The 20,384-nt window shown below is 44.1% G+C and overlaps 1 protein-coding gene across 1 annotated transcript in view; it reads right to left on the bottom strand.

The window, feature by feature from the left end:
- The window catches only part of jarid2b (jumonji, AT rich interactive domain 2b), a 105,421-nt gene that overhangs the window by 19,579 nt on the left and 65,458 nt on the right, over nucleotides 1-20,384 (bottom strand). The window contains exons 4-5 of the mRNA XM_035182403.2: nucleotides 11,563-11,789; nucleotides 776-1,000 (exon numbers count right to left, since the gene is read on the bottom strand). Coding sequence (XP_035038294.2) covers nucleotides 776-1,000; nucleotides 11,563-11,789 — 452 coding nt within the window. The remainder of the gene's footprint in view (nucleotides 1-775; nucleotides 1,001-11,562; nucleotides 11,790-20,384) is intronic.

Below are 20,384 nucleotides of genomic sequence, written 5' to 3'. Positions count from 1 at the left end.
AATGTTGTTCACAAGTGTGTGTATTCATCCGAATGTCTATGTGCCCCAAGGGGTGTACATATGCTGTCACTGCATTGTGTGTGTGTGTGTGTGTGTGTGTGTGTGTGTGTGTGTGTGTGTGTGTGTGTGTGTGTGTGTCAGAGGGCCCCGGACAGCTGTTGCAGAGTGTGCATAAACACCTTGTTAGGGCTTAGCTAGCTAAGTGTTAATTGGGGTGGAAAGACTCGATGAGCTGCTCTGCCATCCCATGTGACTTACCCCGTCGCTGCAGTGGAAAACAAGAGTGCAATCCTAGGAAACTACTCACATGCACGCACAAATGGGGGATACACATGCGCGCGCACACAGACAAGTGCTACTACTACTCTGTCTCCTGTCCAATGATTCATTCTCTGCTCCTGTTTATCCCAAGTTATTCTCGTCCTCGGTTTTTTTTTTCTCCCATCTTTCACTCTCTCCGAATCTTTCCATTCCTCTGCAGCTCTTCTGCTGGTGCATCATCATTCACTCCTCTTCTTCCTTTGCCCTCACCTCTCTCTTCATCCCTCTCTCTCCCTCTTCTTCATCCCCTTCACAATTTTTCTTGCACCTCCTCTCTTATTTTTCTCTTTCTCTGCTCCCTTAAGTCTTCCATCTCATCCCCTTATCCTCAGACAATTAATACTGACAATCCCTGTGGTGACAGTCACTAATTGTCCAGTTTGTGACGACAGGAGAAATGTGTTAGTGATAAAAACATGACATGCTTTGTTCCAGGCGCTAGTCCCGTCCTTACCATGCCCATTGAGCGGCTGCCTAGTGGGGAACTTGCCCTTGCGGGGCGTTGAGTGGCAGGAAGAGGAGGCCGAGGCTAGGCTGCTGCTGCTTCTGCCGCCGCTGTGAGAGTGGATACCACCGCCGTTCCTCACCTCCTCCTCCTCTTCCTCCTCCTCTTCCTCCAGGTCGTCCTCCTCCTGGGAGCTTCCGAAGTAGGCCATGTTGTTGGGCAGGGCCGATGAACCTGAGTGCAGAGAGGTGGAGAAAATGGGGTGGCGATAGGGACAGGGAGGAAACAGGGGAGATGAATAATCATGAGGTGGGTTGGGGGAAGAGGAAGGAGGGGGGAAAGAAAAGGAAAAATGACAAAGTTAAAACACAGATTCACTGTACGTTAAGTAAAAAAAAAATACATGCATCCCTTTTTTATTTCAATCTCAGACTTTACCCATAAATCAACATCAACGTGTACGTCTTGAAATATTCATGTAAAATAGAAGTCGCTGAAGTTTTTAGGAATAGTGGTGATTGTGCAGCAGTTTTTTCATGTTATTATCCCAGTTGGTGGCCTATTGAAGCTTTGTAAACTGCTCTGCACATCACGGCGTCATTGTCGCATTCACACACAAACACACACAGCACAATGTTAGAAAGATTTACAAAGCAATGCAGAATTTGTACTTAGTCTGAATCAGGCCAATCCTCCATCACGTCTAAAATATGACTGAGCTTTTTTTTTTGGTTTTTAATTCTGTTATCCCTTCATCCAGTCCTTTGTTCTGGTTTCTTTACTAATAGTAGCGCTGGTTCCACCTGTATCCCTGGTGATAGGGAAGTGGAGGGAGCGACTCTGCAGCACATTCTGATACGTACAGCTGAAGCCAGAGCATTAGGAGTCATTTCACATAGCCTCTCCATGTTGACAGCTTTATTGAGACATATATATATACTGTACATGTGCTCAAATATCAAACTATCAGAGTTACTCAAGAATCCAAAGAGTCTGACTTCCTCTTGCCGCTGAGCTAATCCCAAATCTGTCGCTTTCACTCTTCCTAAACAGGATTACTGTCAATCTCTGCCCCTATTGGAGAAGAAAACGGATGTTCTCGCTCTTTCCTTCTTCTGCCGCACTCAATCAGTTTCATTGTCATCGCTGGGAGATCCAGAGCGATGCGTGCTGGGAGTAGGTGAATGGTGTTTGGCAGTCGATGGCCTATAATGTTTCTACCTCAGTTAGCTGGATGTAGACGCATGCTCTCGTAAAAGGTCATAAAGCCCAAAGCTGTGTTATTAAATCTCATAATGCTGCACCCGTAAATCAGCGTGCAAACAGCTGGTTCAGCCATGCAGATGCGGGAATATGAAAAACACTAAGGCGGCCTTGTGGAGAGCGGCAGTAGAGACTGGCACTGCGAGGCGGATTTATGTACAGTGGAGTCCAAAAGTCTGAGGCCACTTTCCCATCAGACTTTTGGACCCCAGTATGTACACACATACACACGGGCAGAGTCATATAACGCTCCATGTTTTTCCTATTAAACTGTATCTTGCTTCCCTGGGCTTCCAGAAACACCATAAAAAACTGCTGTATCTTTGCCACAAAAACATTTAGCTTCTACACTGACAAAGTAGCAGAAACCCAGCTTGTTACTAACACTGCATATTCTTTATCGTTAGCCGTGTACCGCTGAGAAATAAATGAAGGACATAAACTTTTCCTCAAAACAGAAAGCTTGTGTATCTGCGTGCATGTTTATGAGGCTTTGAGTGACTCATAAAAGGTTGGCAAGGCCGTCAAATTTTAATGCGATTATTATTAATTTGTACAATTAGGATTCGTAAATGTCTAACTGTGTTTTTGTGGTCGTTAGTTTATAGTCGAATGCAACATCTTCATAACTTTGATTAAATCGGGCTGTTTACGAGCAGGAAACAGTGGATTTTATGAAGTTGTGAGACCTTTATGACTGAATCAGTTGCATGGCCTGAGCAACTACTGGGGTTTTTAATGACCCTTTTAGGGGGGTACAGTGTTTAAAGGGCATTAATGAGAAGCAATGTGTGATTATATATCAGTTAGAATAATGTTAAGCTTCTGAAAAACAGGCTGATTTCAGTTAGCCCGCATGGAGCTTTACAGAGTACCTAAAATTAGAATTAGATGAGCCAATTATTTAATTAGCGCACTGGTTATGGGGCGCTGCTGGATACTTATCTTAAGATTTTACACACTCAATACATTATTAAGTGGCCTAATTGCAATATGGAGATAACAAGTGTGCGGACATCAAAATAATTCAATTTTCGATTAGACTTACACAAGGTATATTCATGATCGGAACAAAACTGTAATTAGTAATTCACAAGGTTTCTGACATTGGGTGTTGGATCAGGGGCGAGGAGCCTGAAGCCTGAAGCCTACGAGACAAATTGAGCCAGCTCTGGAGACACCTCATAAATACAAAGAAATGTCATGTCAGCTATTAATTCTTTCAATGATAAATGAAAATGACATAAATCAGCAGATTAAAATGTCCTTCAGGGGGGTGCCTTCCAGCTGTGTGCCTGTCAGGTCACAGGCAGGGTTAACGAAAACACATTACATGTCATTGCTGACAAAAATCCTGGTAAATTGTCAAGAAAAGTAGATGCAGGATAAATAAAAGACAAGCATGTGATAAAAAGGGCCAATCTGGCCATGTGTGGTACTGCCGAAGGTGAGGATTTGTTTGATTTGTTTGTTTTGGCTAAAAACAAATGTGAGAAGCGTCGTCATTGTCATCATCACTACCATCTGACATCAGACACCTCACCAGAATTCCAGTCACTGCATCACAGAGGTTAGTGTAATAGATATATTCAATAATAAGTATGGCCTGTGAAGAATGTTATAAACATTTAAAGGTTCCCCGCCTTTGTTTTAGCGTAAAGACAATAAACCCATTCATTAGGCCATGAGTGACAATTTTGCAGCCTTGCACTCACACGGCTGTGAGACAAATAACTGTTTAGGAACCAACCCTGTGCAATCAATATCTGTGCAATGTGAAAAACACAGACACATTTGCAGTACAGAACTTGGCTTGGATATACTAAACCTGTGTGTGTGTGTGTGTGTGTGTGTGTGTGTGTGTGTGTGTGTGTGTGTGTGTGTGAGGATACACTCTGCACCTAAATGACACCCTGACTAAGCCTGGGCTTTCTAATGATAAAGGAAAAGATGTGATGCAAGGCTTAACTGCTGTTAACCAACACCCCACAGACAACACTGCTGTTGAATACTGAAACGTTGGACTTTAAATAGCCTCCACTGCTAAATAAAGTTTAAGAGAATACAGCCTCTGTTTAAGAGAATACAGCGGTGTTCTCTCTGCACATTGTACATAATGTTAGTTGATGGCTTTCTCCTTTTAAAATGAGAACATCAAATAATAAACAAATCAAAATCATCGCTCCTAAATCCTTTTCTCTTCTAAAGAACAAACTGCATCTTTGAACGTTGCTTCATTTTCATTTTAAAGTGCGCTTACAACTATTATTGGCCAGTCGGGGGACCTGTGGTAACCACATGTCACTTCACATTTATTTTGCAGGCTTAGCTTAAAATATCATAGTCAAATAAAGGCTTTAAAAACACTTAAAAGTAGAGCGAGGTAATAATAAATCTTGTTGTGCCTTGGATCACACTTTTCACACAGCAGCTCTGCCAGTTTCTAATGTCTCCTCAGAGAGTGGGAGGGAGAGAAAAAAAAATATCTGTAGCTGCAGTAGATTCCCTGAGCCGATAATAATAGACTTTTACCTGCTCTCTTTAACTTCTAAAGGAGGTCTAGAGGGCAAGAAGTCCCCATTTAATACCTGTGAAATATGGCCTTTATATAGCCACTGTAACCCACATGGTCGGGTCTATTCCTCCGCAGGCAGAGAGAGATTCTCTCACTGCACCTGGCAAGTAAGTAGCTCTGACATCAGTCTTTTGTTGTTCTCAAATAGGAATCAGAAAAAGTGCACAGAGCAGTGTCACTTTGAATCACTCTAATTTTCCGGCTTACAGTGGATCAGGTCTTGAGGGGTGGGTGACACACATACGAACCAGTGATGGGTCATGCACCAGTACAGAGAGAGGGCTGGTGCCTGCCACAAGGAACGTTCACAGCTACAGCGGAAACCTCCAATGTTATGGCGAGTTCTGTCTGCAGAGGACGGGCCAAGGATGCAACGCGATTACTCCCAGTGTTTCTAATGGTCAGTCCGACTGTTACAGAAAGGTCTGTCGTCAGTGTGTCAGTGAGAAAAAGAGAGACTAAGCAAATTGATGATTTTATGTTATTTTGACGTGCAGAAAACGTTGCTTCGTTGTAAAATTGTGGCCGGACCAATTAAATTGTGCCGGGCATCCACAGTCTAATTTGTCCCGCTGCTTAATGCACCTAAAGATGAGCAAACACACCCACAAACACAGAGCAGGGACACCTCATTTATCTTTGGCGACAGCGCAAACACTCCTCTCTTAGACCAAACAAACACACCGAGGCGGCACACACACACACACACACACACCGGCCCAATCAGCATCTAATGACTCGCATCATTAGCTAAATGGCTGTAATTTACTGCCCTGAACAGGGGTCAGTGGGCAAATGGCAAACAGACCTCAGGGGCACCCTGGGGCAGAAAATGGAGGGAGATGTGTGTGTTTGTTTGGGGTGCAGGGGTGTGGATATGAACAAGTGAGAGCGCACAAACCCAGCAGAGGAAGTTAAGTTCATCTAGGTGAAAGTTGTGGGTTTGGGATGAATGCCTTCGATACAAGGTTCTCAGAAGTTCGGACAGAGAAGTGTTCATATGGAACAAAAACTGAAAAGAGGAAGATGTGAGGCCAGCACAAATGTATCCGGCTACAAATTTTAAAACCTCGAAAATAAGACAGTCTCGGAGTCTGGGGAGGGAGAGAGAGAAGAACACACACACAGAGAGAGAGAGAGAGAGAGAGAGAGAGAGAGAGAGAGAGAGAGAGCAACCCTGTCCAACAGATCTATTGGTCCAATACAGACCACAACAGGAGTGGCAGCAATACTTCTGGGGCCAATACAAGAAATTTACAGAACCCATCTCTGGCACAGAGACGTGAAATCCATCAGCTACACACAAACATTGGGAAATAACACAACTCTGTCCTCCACCAAGATCTCCAACAGGGCTTGAGCCCAATCCCCCAATTACAACGTCTTTTCATCCACCTCATTCCGGCCGCAGACAAACCATAATTAGGTCTGAAAGAGTCCATTAGGATTGTCATTTTTAACAGAGCTGGATGGGGAGGGGGCATAATTACAAACCCTCCATTCTCTGGCTACCCTTCTTTTGTCCCCTTAACTGGAACTGAAACAATGAGGACAATTTGAATACTCAATCAAGAGGGTTTTGCTGTCACTGGGACATATGGACGTGTTGACTTGGTACAAATTGCTGCAGGAAGCGTGAGTGCAAATGTAGGTTTTCTGGCTCTGGGAGGCGCGGTTATCTCGTACAGCCGAGTCGTGCCAAAAACTCTTCATCAGTCTTTTAGCAGAGAAACAGAGAGAGAGACGGGAGAGGATTAGGGATTACATCTACCAATTGACATTCCTAGATGACAGCAAAACCATTAACCCCACAAACAGCGGCTCTGCTCTTGGAGGAGAATGCAGAATCAGTTGTTGATGCGCTACCAGTTTCCACGTGGCATCACCGTTGGCATGGGATGTCACACCTCCGCACAAACAGTTTCCACGTTTTAATCAAACTGCAATCATACATTGGAGGGAGAGAGAAGCACCTCGTGCCTGAGGGAAATTCACTTGTCACAGCGGCGACGCACTTGAAAGACACACGAGTAGCTGTTGGATTTTAAATTCTACTCCCAGGAGTTAGAATGTGTTTCTAGTTAAGCAGGATTCTAAGCCAGTATAAATATAATCAAACAAAAATTGAATTTAGCAGTCCCGCAGCAAAGATAGAGGTCCCGAGCACGATTCCCTATATTCTATATTTGTCCCACACACGTGTGATCACGCACCGGGACTCCGAGGTCTTTGGTTCACTAGGTCAGAGCTTCAGGGGTTATGTAAGCAGAGCAGAGAGGCTGCCCTCGCTGAACCTGAGATAGAGAGGCACCACGCTGGGTCTGGCAGCCACGATCGAAGACCCGGAGGGCAGAGAGGTAAACACAGCAGTGGTGCAACATGTACACTGGTAAACTGGCACGCAGACACATGCACACCGAAACGCAGGGGAAAAGAATATATCACACTGCAGGAAAAGAATCTTACTTAACAGACCCATTTCCAGGAGTGTGTGTGTGCAGACAGTTCCTTATCGACTTCCTAATCTATTCTATGCCGGTGTGTATGCTCTGTGGGGGTGTGTGAATGCACATGTGTTGTTTAACTCGTTTTCCAAATGCATGAGTCAAATAGTAGAATACAAAGATTAGCGATTTTCTGAGTCAAATATTTCCAAGACAAATACGTGTTCTCTTGTTCCTGAAAGATTGTGCTGTCAATATAATTAATTAGTAGGTGTCTCACTTTGAAATGAAACCCTTGTAATAAAGTGGAGGAGGCAGCGGCACGTATCGAGCGCTTCAATCTGAATCTGTTGCTCCTCTCAGTGCTGCCCTCAGCCTGCCAGCAGCCGCACTGCACCCTCTAGGTTACCAGAGGCAGACAGGGCCAGAGGCAGACTGTCTGGCTACCACCCAAATGGCTTTCTCCATGGATATAAACAGCCCAACTACAGGCCTGGACCACACATAAACACCATTCTGAGCACGCTGGCGAGGACTGAGCACTCTGGTTTGTGTGTGTGTGCGTGTGCAGGAAAAAGAGATGAGCAGTGAGATAAATACAGATTATAAACCCTAGACAGTGTGGGTGGTGAGCGTATACAAGTGTGTGCATCCTTCTATAGAGACAGAAGTCTTGTTTTTCACTTCTCTTTCCTGTTACTCCCACGTTGCATCAGAATAATCTGGCACCCCTGCTTACCCCTGAAGGAATTCAAAATAACTTCTGCTCAGATACAGTAACAATGCTTCCACCAGCAGCAGCAGCCAATTCATTCCCAAATTAATAAAATGCCATCAATTACAAGATCAATTGGACGCGGGAGCACGATACAAAGTTAGCTGAGACACACGAGTCCTGCTTTTGTCTTTCTTTTTTTGTTGCTCACCTTATTGCTCCAAATCCGTCATGTTTTACCTACTTTTATGTGTCTGTCAGAATGAGTGATGATAGAAGCCTTTGGGGTGGATGTGTAATGTTTACCAGATAAGATAAGCAAATACTGCAGTGGGTGTGTGAGTTGTGTGGGGGTGCGAAAGTATGTGTTTACACATGGTGAACGTTTGACCTGGGACGAAACTCAGAAATCACCACTGATGGGGTGTCGGGGTAGCCCCATTTAAGCTATAAATAGTCAGACTCAAATTAAAAATATTAGAGAATTGGGGACATAATGGATTTGACATTTCTGTAATAGAGCTAGTAAATCTGTCAGAGGTATTTTGGGAGTAGACATGAAGGAGACTGATGGATGAGGGGGTCAGATCACCAGAAACCTAAAGGGGGGTTTGGGGTTTCAGACGATATCAGAGACCTGAACCTCTTTGAAAAGATTAACCAGGGTAACGGACGTCCTCACGGGCTGCGTCGCCTCATCAACCCGGGTACTGAGTGTGTGCAGGTACACAAGAACACACTAACACGCACACTCGGGCAACATCAGTGATCGGTGTGGATTTTTAGCTCATGCACACGCTTGAAGACACTCAGACACACAACCTCAAGGGCTCTCCTGACATTCTTCCATGTCGCTGTCTTGGTAAAGGTCCCAGCATATGGGTCACATAAGAGGCCAAGGGATAAAAACGGAACAGCCCGCACAGGAGAATGTCATCCTCACAGCATGGATATCACACACACACACACACACACACACACACACACACACACACACACACACACACACACACACACACACACACACACACACACACACACACACACACACACACACACACACACACACACACACACACACACACACACACACGTTTGCACAGCTACTCTTATAAGGACTTTGCATTGACTTCCATTCATTGTGGACAGCCTAATCACAACCTTATCCCAAACTTAAGCTGTGACCAATTAATGTCTCACCCTGAACTTAACTACCATTTTACCCCAGACATTAACTAGGACCTCAGGAATGCGTGTTTACCAAATTAGGACCAGGCTCATTTTAACAAAAATTACTACACACACTTGTGTCTCTATAGTTGTGAGGACACTCATTGACGTAATGCATTCCCTAAACTTTAACCCAACCTTAACCATCACAACTAAATGCCTAACCCTAATCCAAACCTACTTCTAATCCTAACCTTAAAACCAAGTCTTAACCCTCAAAATGGCTTTTAAACTTGTGAGGAACGGCAAAATATCCTCACGACATCATAATGTCCTCAGAATGATGGCATTGAACCATAATTGGCCCTCATAACTATAGATAGTTATAATATGCACACACACCCACGCACAGCTAAAAAGAGTCTATAAATAGGCAGTAAAGCAGGGAGCAGCAGAGTGGAAAAAGCCCAGTGGAAAACTGTCCAATCATTAGCTTAGCAGCCCAACTCTAAATTTAGCAGTAGCATTGCGGTGGGGTACAGCTGATCTTACACGCAGGGACCAGAAACAGGATCGCAAAGTGCCGTTCCCGACCTTAATTAGAAAGAAAGAAAGCAGCGAAACTGAGTCAGGACCAGCCACCTGCACCTCATTAGTCTGCCACCCCGCGTGCAAGGGGTGGGGTTAGTTTAGCACCCTGAGTTTAGAGTAATCCCGACTTCAAAGAATATGGTACATTTTATCATTAACCTATGTAACATCCTGGCCTATATATGCAAATCTAAACCCGTCTCAACGAAGGCTTCAGTCACTTTTAGAAACCTCCAATTAAAATGTTCCTGAATGAGCCCTGACAGGTTTAAATGACATTCCATGATGGGAAGTCGACGTATAGCCACCACGTCCCAACAGACTGGAATCTAAATTTGCCTCCCCTGAATCTTTAGCCTACTTTGTACGACGGCCGGAGGTTAATAATGATAACAGCAAATTAATCTGAAGCAAAGGGTTTTCAAATGAGTTAATTCTGGTTGCGAGGACATGTTGAAGAAAAAGGTGAGTGGGACATTGAACAAAAAGGATAATATTAAGATAGCAGAGAGAAGTCACAGCCAAGGTTGTCTGAGAAAATTGCCAAAACTTGTTATTATTCAGGCCTTGGATACGAAACTGCCTCGTCTTTTGTATTCCACAAGAAAGAGGACGATTTTAAACAGACTGGAATGGAAATAGAAAACGTAAAATGTCCTCGCAAAATGTCCAGAAAATGTCTGAGTGAGCCCATCTGATAATACAGCAGGAATATGTCTGAACAATTCACGGCGTGTTGATGACGTTTCTAAAAACACCTTGAAGAGCTTGATGAACATGTAAAATTGGAAAGACGAGATTCAAGAGCTTTTGGCGATAAGGGATCGCTGATGTGCCGGAGCAAAATTGATACGCCATGCTACAACCTCAAGCTGCGTTCTTCATATGCGAAAGGCGATGTTTGAAAACAGCTTTAATGATGAAACCGTTTTTTAAAAGAGGTTTTATCCAGGCTTGAGTTCTGAGATTGGGGGATTTGTGTGTCTTTGGTCTTGAAGCTTTCTGATAAGCAGAAGTTAAAGAGCTGTGATAGAAATGAAACTTTTGCCAGTGGATGAGCCCTCCGTGTGTGTGTGCGCCGGCCGGCTAAGCATTGATCATAAGAAACATGAGAACTTAATTAACCTCAGAAGTAAAGAGAACAGGACTTGTGTGGTTGCTGTAAGTATCGCCATGTGAGTGTGTATATGTGCACGTGTTAGGAGTGTGATAGTGTCAATTAGCCCAAATAATTTCCCTTGTTCAATCAATCCCAATACACAATGCTGCAGCCTGTAGCGCAGACACACACACACACACACACAGGAAAAGCTGCTAATTGCTCGGCTATGGCTTTTACAGTTCATTTGACATCCAAGGTGCTACATAGTGTCGATGAACCCAGTGTTTGTAGTGTAGGGGGCGACTGTGCCACTACACTATGCATTCACAGCTGCTGCGGTAGAAGGTGATAGGCAGAGTGTTAAAGAGACAGATAGTTGTTGAAAGGTGGGAGGTGGAGATGTGTGAGCTGATGAAATGCAGGATAATCTTAGCCTTGGGCAAGTAGACAGTTATTTGTAGTATGTATGTGTGGTTTTGTGTGTGCGTGTGCATGAGCGGGTGGAGGGTGATTAAATCCCGACTTAATAAAAGTTATTACATACTCTCTCTTGGATGCTTATGTGTGCATCTTTATGTGCATGTCTGAAATATAAAAAAAAGAGCAAAGTGTTCAGGTTTCCTTTAAGATTCTAATATGAGAAAATGCAGAGTAATGTCAGCACTGACAGGTCTTGGGAAGGCTTCGACCTGATGTCTGCCAGTTATTACGCTTGCTATTAGATGCTTACATATTGCAGGCCTATGCAAAGACAGCTAAACAGTAGCAAAATGCTGTCCAGCCTCAGAGGAAATAAGAAGCAGAGCCCTTTATAAAACCGTCTAACGTTCGAACAAGACGTATCTGCTTGTTCAACAACACCCCCCCAGCTCTACCGTCGCCCTGTAAGCGCGCATGTAATTATGTCTCCATCTGCTCCGCTCCGCCGCGTCTTACCTCTGAGGCAGAGGAAGGTGAGGAAGTCCTCCGTCTTGGGCTTGCGCCGGGACAGGTCGTGAATGGAGGGCAGGGACGAGGACGGGAGCAGCGGGAGGGACGAAGAGGAGGAGGGCACCGCGGGCAGGACGGCGCTCAGGCTGACCGGCTCGGCCACCTTGACGGGCGTCGTGCTCGGGGAGTTGGGCTGCGACTGGGCAAACTTCCGCTGAGCCTGGAGCCGAGGTCTGAGGGGGAGAAAAGAAACAAGGATGTGATGAGTGGCATATAATTACAGATGAGCATAGCGGACTACAACTGAGAGGGTGGGCGGCCACGACAAGACTGCCATGACTACTTGAGATAAAAGTTCATCAGATGTTATGCTCAACGATCACATGAAAATACGCACTATGGACTTATTAGTGTAATAAATCACGGATTTCAAATTATCACTGAAATACATTATGAAATACATGACAAGTCGAATCAAGCCTTGTGTAATTACAACAGATTTCATGTACTCAGTATGTCGTATGATGCAAGGGGTGTGGATATCATTTACACACATACATCTCAGTGAGAGGAAGCCGTCTGCAGCTGATTAAAACCACAATCGTGCACTTTTACACACTCTCACGCACACTTCCTGTGGCTCTGTGTGCCTGTTGTCTCTTTTTAGAGTGGATCACTGAAACAATTAACCTGTAGTGAAGAACGGATCAAGTGCGAGCTCGTCACAATTGCTGGGATGCGCGGGCACCCACACACTCATTGAACGACCGTGCCAGCCGGTGAGTGTGTGCATTCAATGTGTATATTGACATTGAGTAAATCACGCAAAAAAAAAAATTGTAATTTGCATAGTCACAGATCCACACACACGAGGAAGTTGCTGAAAGATAATGAAGCTGTGGATAAGGCAGAACCGGAGCTGTCAGTGACGGCTGATAATAACCAAATAAACAGGAACCATCTGCCAAATACAACCACACACTGCCAGAGAACAACTTGCAGAGTGGTTTCTATATTTCGGCCTCTCTTCATTTTTTCTCCATTACTCCTGTCGCTTTCTCACTTTCGACCATTTTATTTCCCCGACGTTGTGCTTGCTTCCCTCCGCCATCCACCAAGCCTTTGAGACATCCCTCTCATTTTTCACTCCGCTCGTCTCTTTCCTCTCTTTATTTCACACCGTGCGGCAGGGACGGAGGAGAATATTAAAGAAGCGGATGCCTGAGAGAAGGCGATGGACGAACTTGCCGCACCGACTCGCTCATACACAACACACGTGCACACATTTCAGTCACGCACACCGTTGGCATGGCGACACACGCACGCACATATAAAAGTTCTAGACTCGTCAGGGGCCACATGAACCAGCAAGTGGCCTCAATCGATCAGTGCTGCTGTGGGTATATGTGTGTGCGTGCACAGGAGTTACGCTCTAAATGCAATGTGATATCCTGGTATTATTTGTCAATTTGCCGCGGACAGGATTGAAGTATAAGGGAAGATAGGATCATGTCTGGAGAACACCCACAATGGATTTGGCGCAGCCGCCTGAAAGGTGCAGAGTTGCGATTACACTTCAATCAGGGAACAGCGCCGGTGTCAAAACGTGTCAATTTCCTGCCGCGACATGGGTGTAAGCTCAATATGTGAGAAATTGAGAGATGATTGCACACAAAGCGATGCATTTGGACGTGATGTGTGAGAAAACTGAACAAACAACTGTTTTGCACAAGCCCAGTTTGTTTACAGCCAAACGCTCTGTAAACAAAATCACATGACTGATCAGCGTCGCGGTTGAGCTGGAATTCAATCGCACGCAAAAGTGATCTGCATTTGCACAAATCTAATCAGCTTCTATTTTGTGCGTACATCATTTAAAGCAATTTCCCTCGACACACATAACACCAACTTTTAGTCCCCAAACAAACGTCACAGTGAGGAGTTTAATCACTAATTTTACTGAATACAAAGATGTATAAAGCTGCTTTATTTCAACAAAACATTAATAGATAGGTGTGAGGAGGAGGAGGAACAGTTTCCCCTGGTATTAGAGAACAAAGAATATGAACTAACACAATGGGGCGGGTGCCACTTCATGCTATGCTGTGATTTATTTGGAAAACAAGAAGAATAAAGAAATAGGGCAGCAAAGCATAAAAACAGGTGTGGGGAGTGGAGGAAAAGAGAAAAAGAGACACAGAATGAGAAAAAGTAGTTGTGGATGTGAGAAAAGGGGAAAAGAAACGACAAGAAAAATTGTCAAAAACTGGGGAAACCCAGCAAATGAACGAGTGAAAGTCACACGTCCGAAGTTAGTAACAGAAGAAAGGTGTGATAAACAGATAGAGAGGTAGAGAGGAAGAGCACACCCTCTTGATTTCACACATCCACATTATGTCTGCAAGGCTGGCCTTCTGTTGCCTTTCGAGTGCAGAGATCGAACAAGTACACGGATACAAACACACAGAAGTGAGACGCAATACATAGTTATGCTCTCGCCTCTCTCGATTTTCAAGCCTATCCTCATGAAACTTTTACTTTCTCGGTTGGCACGCACGCAGTAATAAAGAACTGTGTGATCACTGGGGATGGAGGATGCAGGAGATACTGACAGAGAGGAGTGTGCAGCGGGACGAGGCCGAAGCCAGAAAGTGAGATGAAGGGATGGAGAGAGGGAGGGAGGGAGAGCGGGCTGGGGGGGAGGGGGAGACGGGTGATGTGCAAAGAGAAGTTGAAAGCAGGAGGGAGGATTGCGTGACTAGAAGACTGGGAGAGATAGAGTGTGTGAGAAGATGATATGCGAGGCAGAGGGGAAGGAAACGGTGAGAGAAAGAAAGACGCACTACACACACAGACAATGCAGCCACAGTGGGGTAAGTTTTACCACAAGTGTGACACTACATCCCTTGAAGCATTTCAACGTGCCACATTCTTATATATATATATATATTTGCACATATAGGCTAAGATGCACACGAGCAGAAACATAAAACCACGAGAAAATTCTCCAGCCCTCGGTTTCTGGGTTTCAGTCGAGCTTCTCCGAACTTTGAACAAACTGGTGAACGGCTCTTTGTGCAGCAGCGGTGAAGCAGCTTCAGGGTTTTGCAGACTGAAACCAGCAGCCGGTCTTTACTTACAAAATTACTGCAGGTCACTATCCCAATTTTAGAAATAAAGCTGAAACCAGCATCACCACAGGCAAAGCAAACAGATCATTTAAACTTTAAAGATATTCTAAAGATATATTAACTGAGTTTATTCACACTCCAGGTTTTTTTTTTAGTACAAAGTGTTATCAAATATTAACTCTACATGTAAAAAGTCGATTTAGACTTCTTTATTTTAGTACTCCCTTTAAAAGCTGATATTAACTACTGAACCAGTGAAACCAGTCTGTTTTCCAGAAATGATTCTTAAAAATTGTTGACCCCCCTCAGTCGACTGAGATTCCTCAAGTCAAGCTTCCTCTCTCGCTGTCCAGCTTCTCTTTCATGTTCTGGTGCATTCTTTATCCCTCTTTCCCGCTGTAATATAATTCCTTCTTTCACCTGACATCTTGCTTTCCCCCTCCTCTGTTCATACTTTGCCCGGAGACAGAAAACCATTCAGTGTCAGAGTGTGTTTGCTGTTTGAGTGCATGCATGCTTGTAGACTCAAACGAACCCTGACAGGGCAGTTATTTGTTGTACTCACAAAACGTCACACCACACTCTCTCCACCCTGCGCCTTTATAAAAAAATAGCACTTTTGAATTAATAAAATCCCTCAGTTGACTTAACCACGGCCATGTGAGCACACTGCCAGTGTGCAGTTGCTGCTTATGCACAGTTTAAATGTGCAGCCACCCGACCCTGTCCTGTCATCCCTCTAAATTCAATCGACTGAGATTTAGCATCGCGGACGAGGAAGGGACGCAGACTAAACTGTGCTATGAACACTTAGGAAACAGTGGGCAGAGAGAGGGGAGACTGGGCTCTCCATAAAAGCCGAACCCTGGATAGATTTTATTGCCTCAGCCGTAGATGAATAGGGTCCTATTTAACAGTTTAAAGAAAGAGAGACAGAGGGGATAAATGATTCACACACACACACACACACACACACACCAAAAAGGAGGATGGCGACAGAAATAAAGCAAAAGCTATTGTGTAAAAAGAATGAGGACAGAGAGAGATGAGCTAATAAAGCGATGTGCTTACAACATCCTGTCTAGACGGTCACAGAGAGCCTCTTTTCAGCAGAGTCTTCCTGGGACAATCCTCTGTTATCTGTTACCTATTAACTTACATGGGAGATACGCTGCGGGGCTTTTCCCAAACTCAAACACTGAAATTACATTTATTGTTACAGATATTTCTGTAGTGATTAGATTTAATTCTGTTTCCATTATGCATGTTCAGTTGTGAACTTATTTTTCCTTGTTAAAAAGGTATGCAAACAGCAGCGTCGTGGCTAATAGAGCTGCGATAAAAACTGTTCTGCTTCACTGATGATGGGAACATTTTGGTTTTGGCAGGATATCTATATAAGCAGGGGAGGAGATAAATAAAACCAGAGCGTCTCACATTACGAAGGGCAACAACTTCAGTAATAAGTAATTATTTTAAAAGATGACAGACGGCTCCGTTCTTTGGAAATATAGTCCTCAAGTGGCAAAACAGAATTAGGGTTGTTCATCATTATTAAAAGGCACAAGGAACTGAAGCCAATTACAGTAACACTTCCTCTGAAACTGTGGATCATCCCCCAAAGATCTTCTTTCAGGGCTGAGCCACATTTATTTCATTTGGGGAGACAAACAGGCATGAGAGTGTAGCAGACCCACACACACAAACACCTCAGAGTGCCAAGGATCAGGTAAATATTGGGAAATCAGCATGGGAACAATTTGCAATGACATGAGTGTTTTTGTAAGTGCTGCCACAGAGTTACAGGCTGGAGGTAACATGAGCCTCTGGTTTAGCCCCCTGTCTGCTCAGTGTGTGTGTGTGTGTGTGTGTGTGTGTGTGTGTGTGTGTGTGTGTGTGTGTGTGTGTGTGTGTGTGTGTGCGCGCTAACTCATGGTACACTATGTTCCCATGTGCGTCTTTAGCTATAGAATACTCACTGGTTCCGTTCCAGTGTAGGACAGCAAGCGAGGCTTATACAAGTTAAAATTAGAGTGATCGCCCTGATTGAAGGAGAATGAGAGGAGAGAGCTGCGGAGACACGGGGGAGAGAAAAGAGGAAACCGAGATCCAACAGCGGCAGAAAAAGCAAAGAGATTACAACAGGATGTCCCCATTCATCCCTTTCTAATCCACCTTTCATCCATCCCTTCCTCCCTCCATCCCTTTACTGCCACCCCCCCAGCCATCTACCCTTCAAAGAGCTCCTCTAATGTCTAATATTACACATGCCACCGTAGCTGCGAGAGCATTGATTATCTCCGCGAGAGACGGAGGGAGGAAATCTGACAGTCCCGTCAGCCGGCGATCCTGGGAAAGGAAGATGAAAAGGAGAATATCGGAAGAGGATGAAGGGCAATTTGTTATTTCCTTCTAACATATAAAGTGAAGTCAGATTAAAATGGGGTGGCGCTGATGATGAAGACACAGGGACGAGAGGAAGATGAGCTACGGCAAAGATAATCTACTGTACTCACACACATGCATCCTGTCAATCAAAGTCTCCTTATCAACACCTTCCCAGTAATGACCGTTTCCATGGGAACCCTGACGTTGGCAGGAGTTCCCAGTGCGGTCGTCTCGATTTATCCTTCACAGGTCTATGTAAGCATCCTGCCTGCTGAAGTGTCACTGAGCAAGACACTTCCTACACTGTCCACCACCTCCAGATGTTTGATCAGTAACTGACCCGTATCTCTGACCCCTGTGGCCGTGGACGTAAAAACTGAATTTCTCCTCTGCACTCGGTCAATAACTCAATAAGTGTAAGAGAAGAGCATCACAAAGAGAAACCTCCTCCCCAACATGGCTCCAGTTTAGTGTCGGCCAAAACACATCAGCAGGGTGCAGCTGACTCAGCACATTTGTGTATTTGTGCAGCTGACAACGGCTGATTTATTAAACAGCACATCAATCCATTTGTGCATAAAATACTTACAATAATTGCATAACAATTACAGTAGGAAAAAAAACTTTAAAGGCCAATTAGGCAGCGTTGATAGTCTCCCATGCATGTTTGATTTATTGAATAAGCTGCTGGCTCAGCAAAGCAGCATCTTTCAATACTTTATGTTTATTAAATATTGAAGAATGGAGTCCAATATGTGCAAGTACAAGCCATATGTAATTTAGAGACCTAAAGACTGTTGAGACTTGAACTCAACAGCATGTTATAGATGTTTTAAATTGCTCAAGCTTGGGGAAATTCGAAAACCAGGATGATTCACTATAACTAAAACACCAAACATGTTTTTTTATACTAACCTTTGCCACTAGGAGTCTTTCAATCAAACAACAGCAAAAGACAGCGTGGATCCTGGGAGTTGTCTTCACCACCATTTCCAATGAATATCTCCCTAATGTGACTCAGATACAAACGATGTTCACGGAGGAGGCAACTGAAAATTATGACCTTTTACGTATGACCGATCCCAAAAAAACCCAGCCAACTAGCTGACTGGCTTGCAGTGTATTTTTCCTTCGTCATACCTGGAAGTTTTAGCAGAGCCAAGCCAAGTCACGGGTAAAGCAGATATGACGCAATTACAAGGCCACTAAAATAAAATGTTGCATTACCTTGAATAGGTCTGTTGGATATTATATCTTTAATGCAGCATCAGAACTAATCCTGTAACGAATTACTGGGTAAAATGACACAATGAACAAGTCACTAGTCTTAACGTGAGAGGATCTTTAATGACGTGTGTCAGAGGTCGCGGGGTCACGTACTGTACACTGTGTCCCTTGTAGACGACACCCAGTTCCCTGGCTGTTATGTGTGTGTGCCAGTCGCTGTCTGGTTTGGTTTCAGACATTTGCTGTACCATTGAAACCTGAACTGTCCACTCCGGCTGGCGAGTGCAACATGAGCCAGTAGAGCCGGTGTTGATTTGTGCAAATGTGTCAGCCTCTGACTAATAGCTCTCTGCATTCTTAATACTGTTAAGTTCTTTGGATACAAGCAGACACTACACTACACTATAAGATGGACAATTTATTGTGTATCTTAAATGCATTAATTCCGAAACTCGACATAGCCCACGAGAAAGAGAAAGAAATACAGACAGTAAGGTGAGAGTGACAAGGAACATGGCAAAACTAAAATGGCCAAGGCCCAACACTCCTCTAACAAAACCACATTTAAATTCACAAGATCCAGATGTTTATTTGGATCAGCACACATAAATATCAGTTCCCCAAAAATGTCAGCTCTTTTTCATCGTGATCCAAAATTATTCTCAGAGAAATCAACAAAGATTTTGAAAATGTTGCTGAAAATGGGTCCCTGACACACCGTTCTCCCACCAAGTTTTGCTATAAACCATCTAGTACTTTTTACGCAATCTTGTTTACAAACAAATCCACAGAAACACAACAAGTTTTGATGAAGAATAAAACAGTTACGAAATCCAAATAACTTCCTTAATCCCTGCATTAGACTGACAGAACTTTCCGAAAGATAACACAAAAAAGACAATACGTAGACTCAACATGGATGTATTTCTGCAATCCCAACTGTTTCAGGAATTTATCAAATACATCCCTACACCAGTCTAAGGTATCCTCGTGCCATGTCAGACATTCAGAACCTGGCTACTTCTTTTCGGCCTTTTGCTCGAAAGTGGCACGCGTGAATCAAGCGGAGCCTTGAGCGTGTCCGCAGCGTGTTCCGGGTTTGAGAGATGTTGGCATGAGGCTGGGCTCCAGTCAGACATTGTGTTCCTTCCCATGGTAAAGGTTATTGTGTGAGGCGAAGAGCACTGATCCAGAGTCTGTTCCTTGGGGGACTGTATTAATTGGCTCCAGATGGCCCACATGGTCCTCATAAAAGACTACCTCACTGCATCTGGCTCTGCGTATGCGAGTGTGTATGCATGTGCGGGTGCATGTTTGTCTGTCTTTGCGTGCACATGTATTTTAGTAGAGCAGCCTAAATGTACATGTTTACGTAGATAAGAGCGAAACGTGTATTAAAACTGTGCGTGTGTGTCTGTCTATATTTCTTTCTGTGTTTGTGTGTGTTTACGTTTGTGTGTCTGGCAGCGTGTTCAGATCAAATCCATCAGCACATAAATGACAAGAGATTCAGTGTTTGCACAATTTCTTGAGCCCATAAGAGTTTTCAGTCTTTAAAATGTGATGTTGAAAGCGATGATCGCACTGTAATTGACACCATGTGTGCTAAAGCATGAGTCTAAGCTCCAAGGTTACTGTTTGGGGGGGGGGAGTTTCTTGTATTGTGTTTAGCAGAAACCCAGACTTTTACCTTTTGTTTTGACAAGTCAGAAATTATAGCAGATTAAGCCTGTGTCTCAAATGTAGAAACTGGTCTATACAGATACTCCAGACTTCCCACTCTGCCAGGGTTAAAAGTCCACCATGACATATTCAACTTCAGCTTGCAAAACCCTCTGTTTCCCAACACAAAGCCCTAAAATGGCCGATGCGTGTTCAGCGCAAACAGTCGTAAGTGGACGCTCACTTTACTTGATGTGTTTATTGCTTTTCTGTCTCCGTGCATTTAGAAGAGAGATATGTCCCTGCAGTGGCCTGACCCGCTGACCCCGTGACCTTCACATATGCAAACAGCACCTCCTTAGACCCCCAGTTGCATATACACAGCAAATACATGTACCCCAAACACAAATAAACACAATC

Source organism: Hippoglossus stenolepis, chromosome 17 (genome assembly GCF_022539355.2).
Source record: "Hippoglossus stenolepis isolate QCI-W04-F060 chromosome 17, HSTE1.2, whole genome shotgun sequence".
Taxonomy (NCBI): Eukaryota; Metazoa; Chordata; class Actinopteri; order Pleuronectiformes; family Pleuronectidae; genus Hippoglossus; species Hippoglossus stenolepis.
This window is presented reverse-complemented; position numbering and strand designations above follow the sequence as displayed.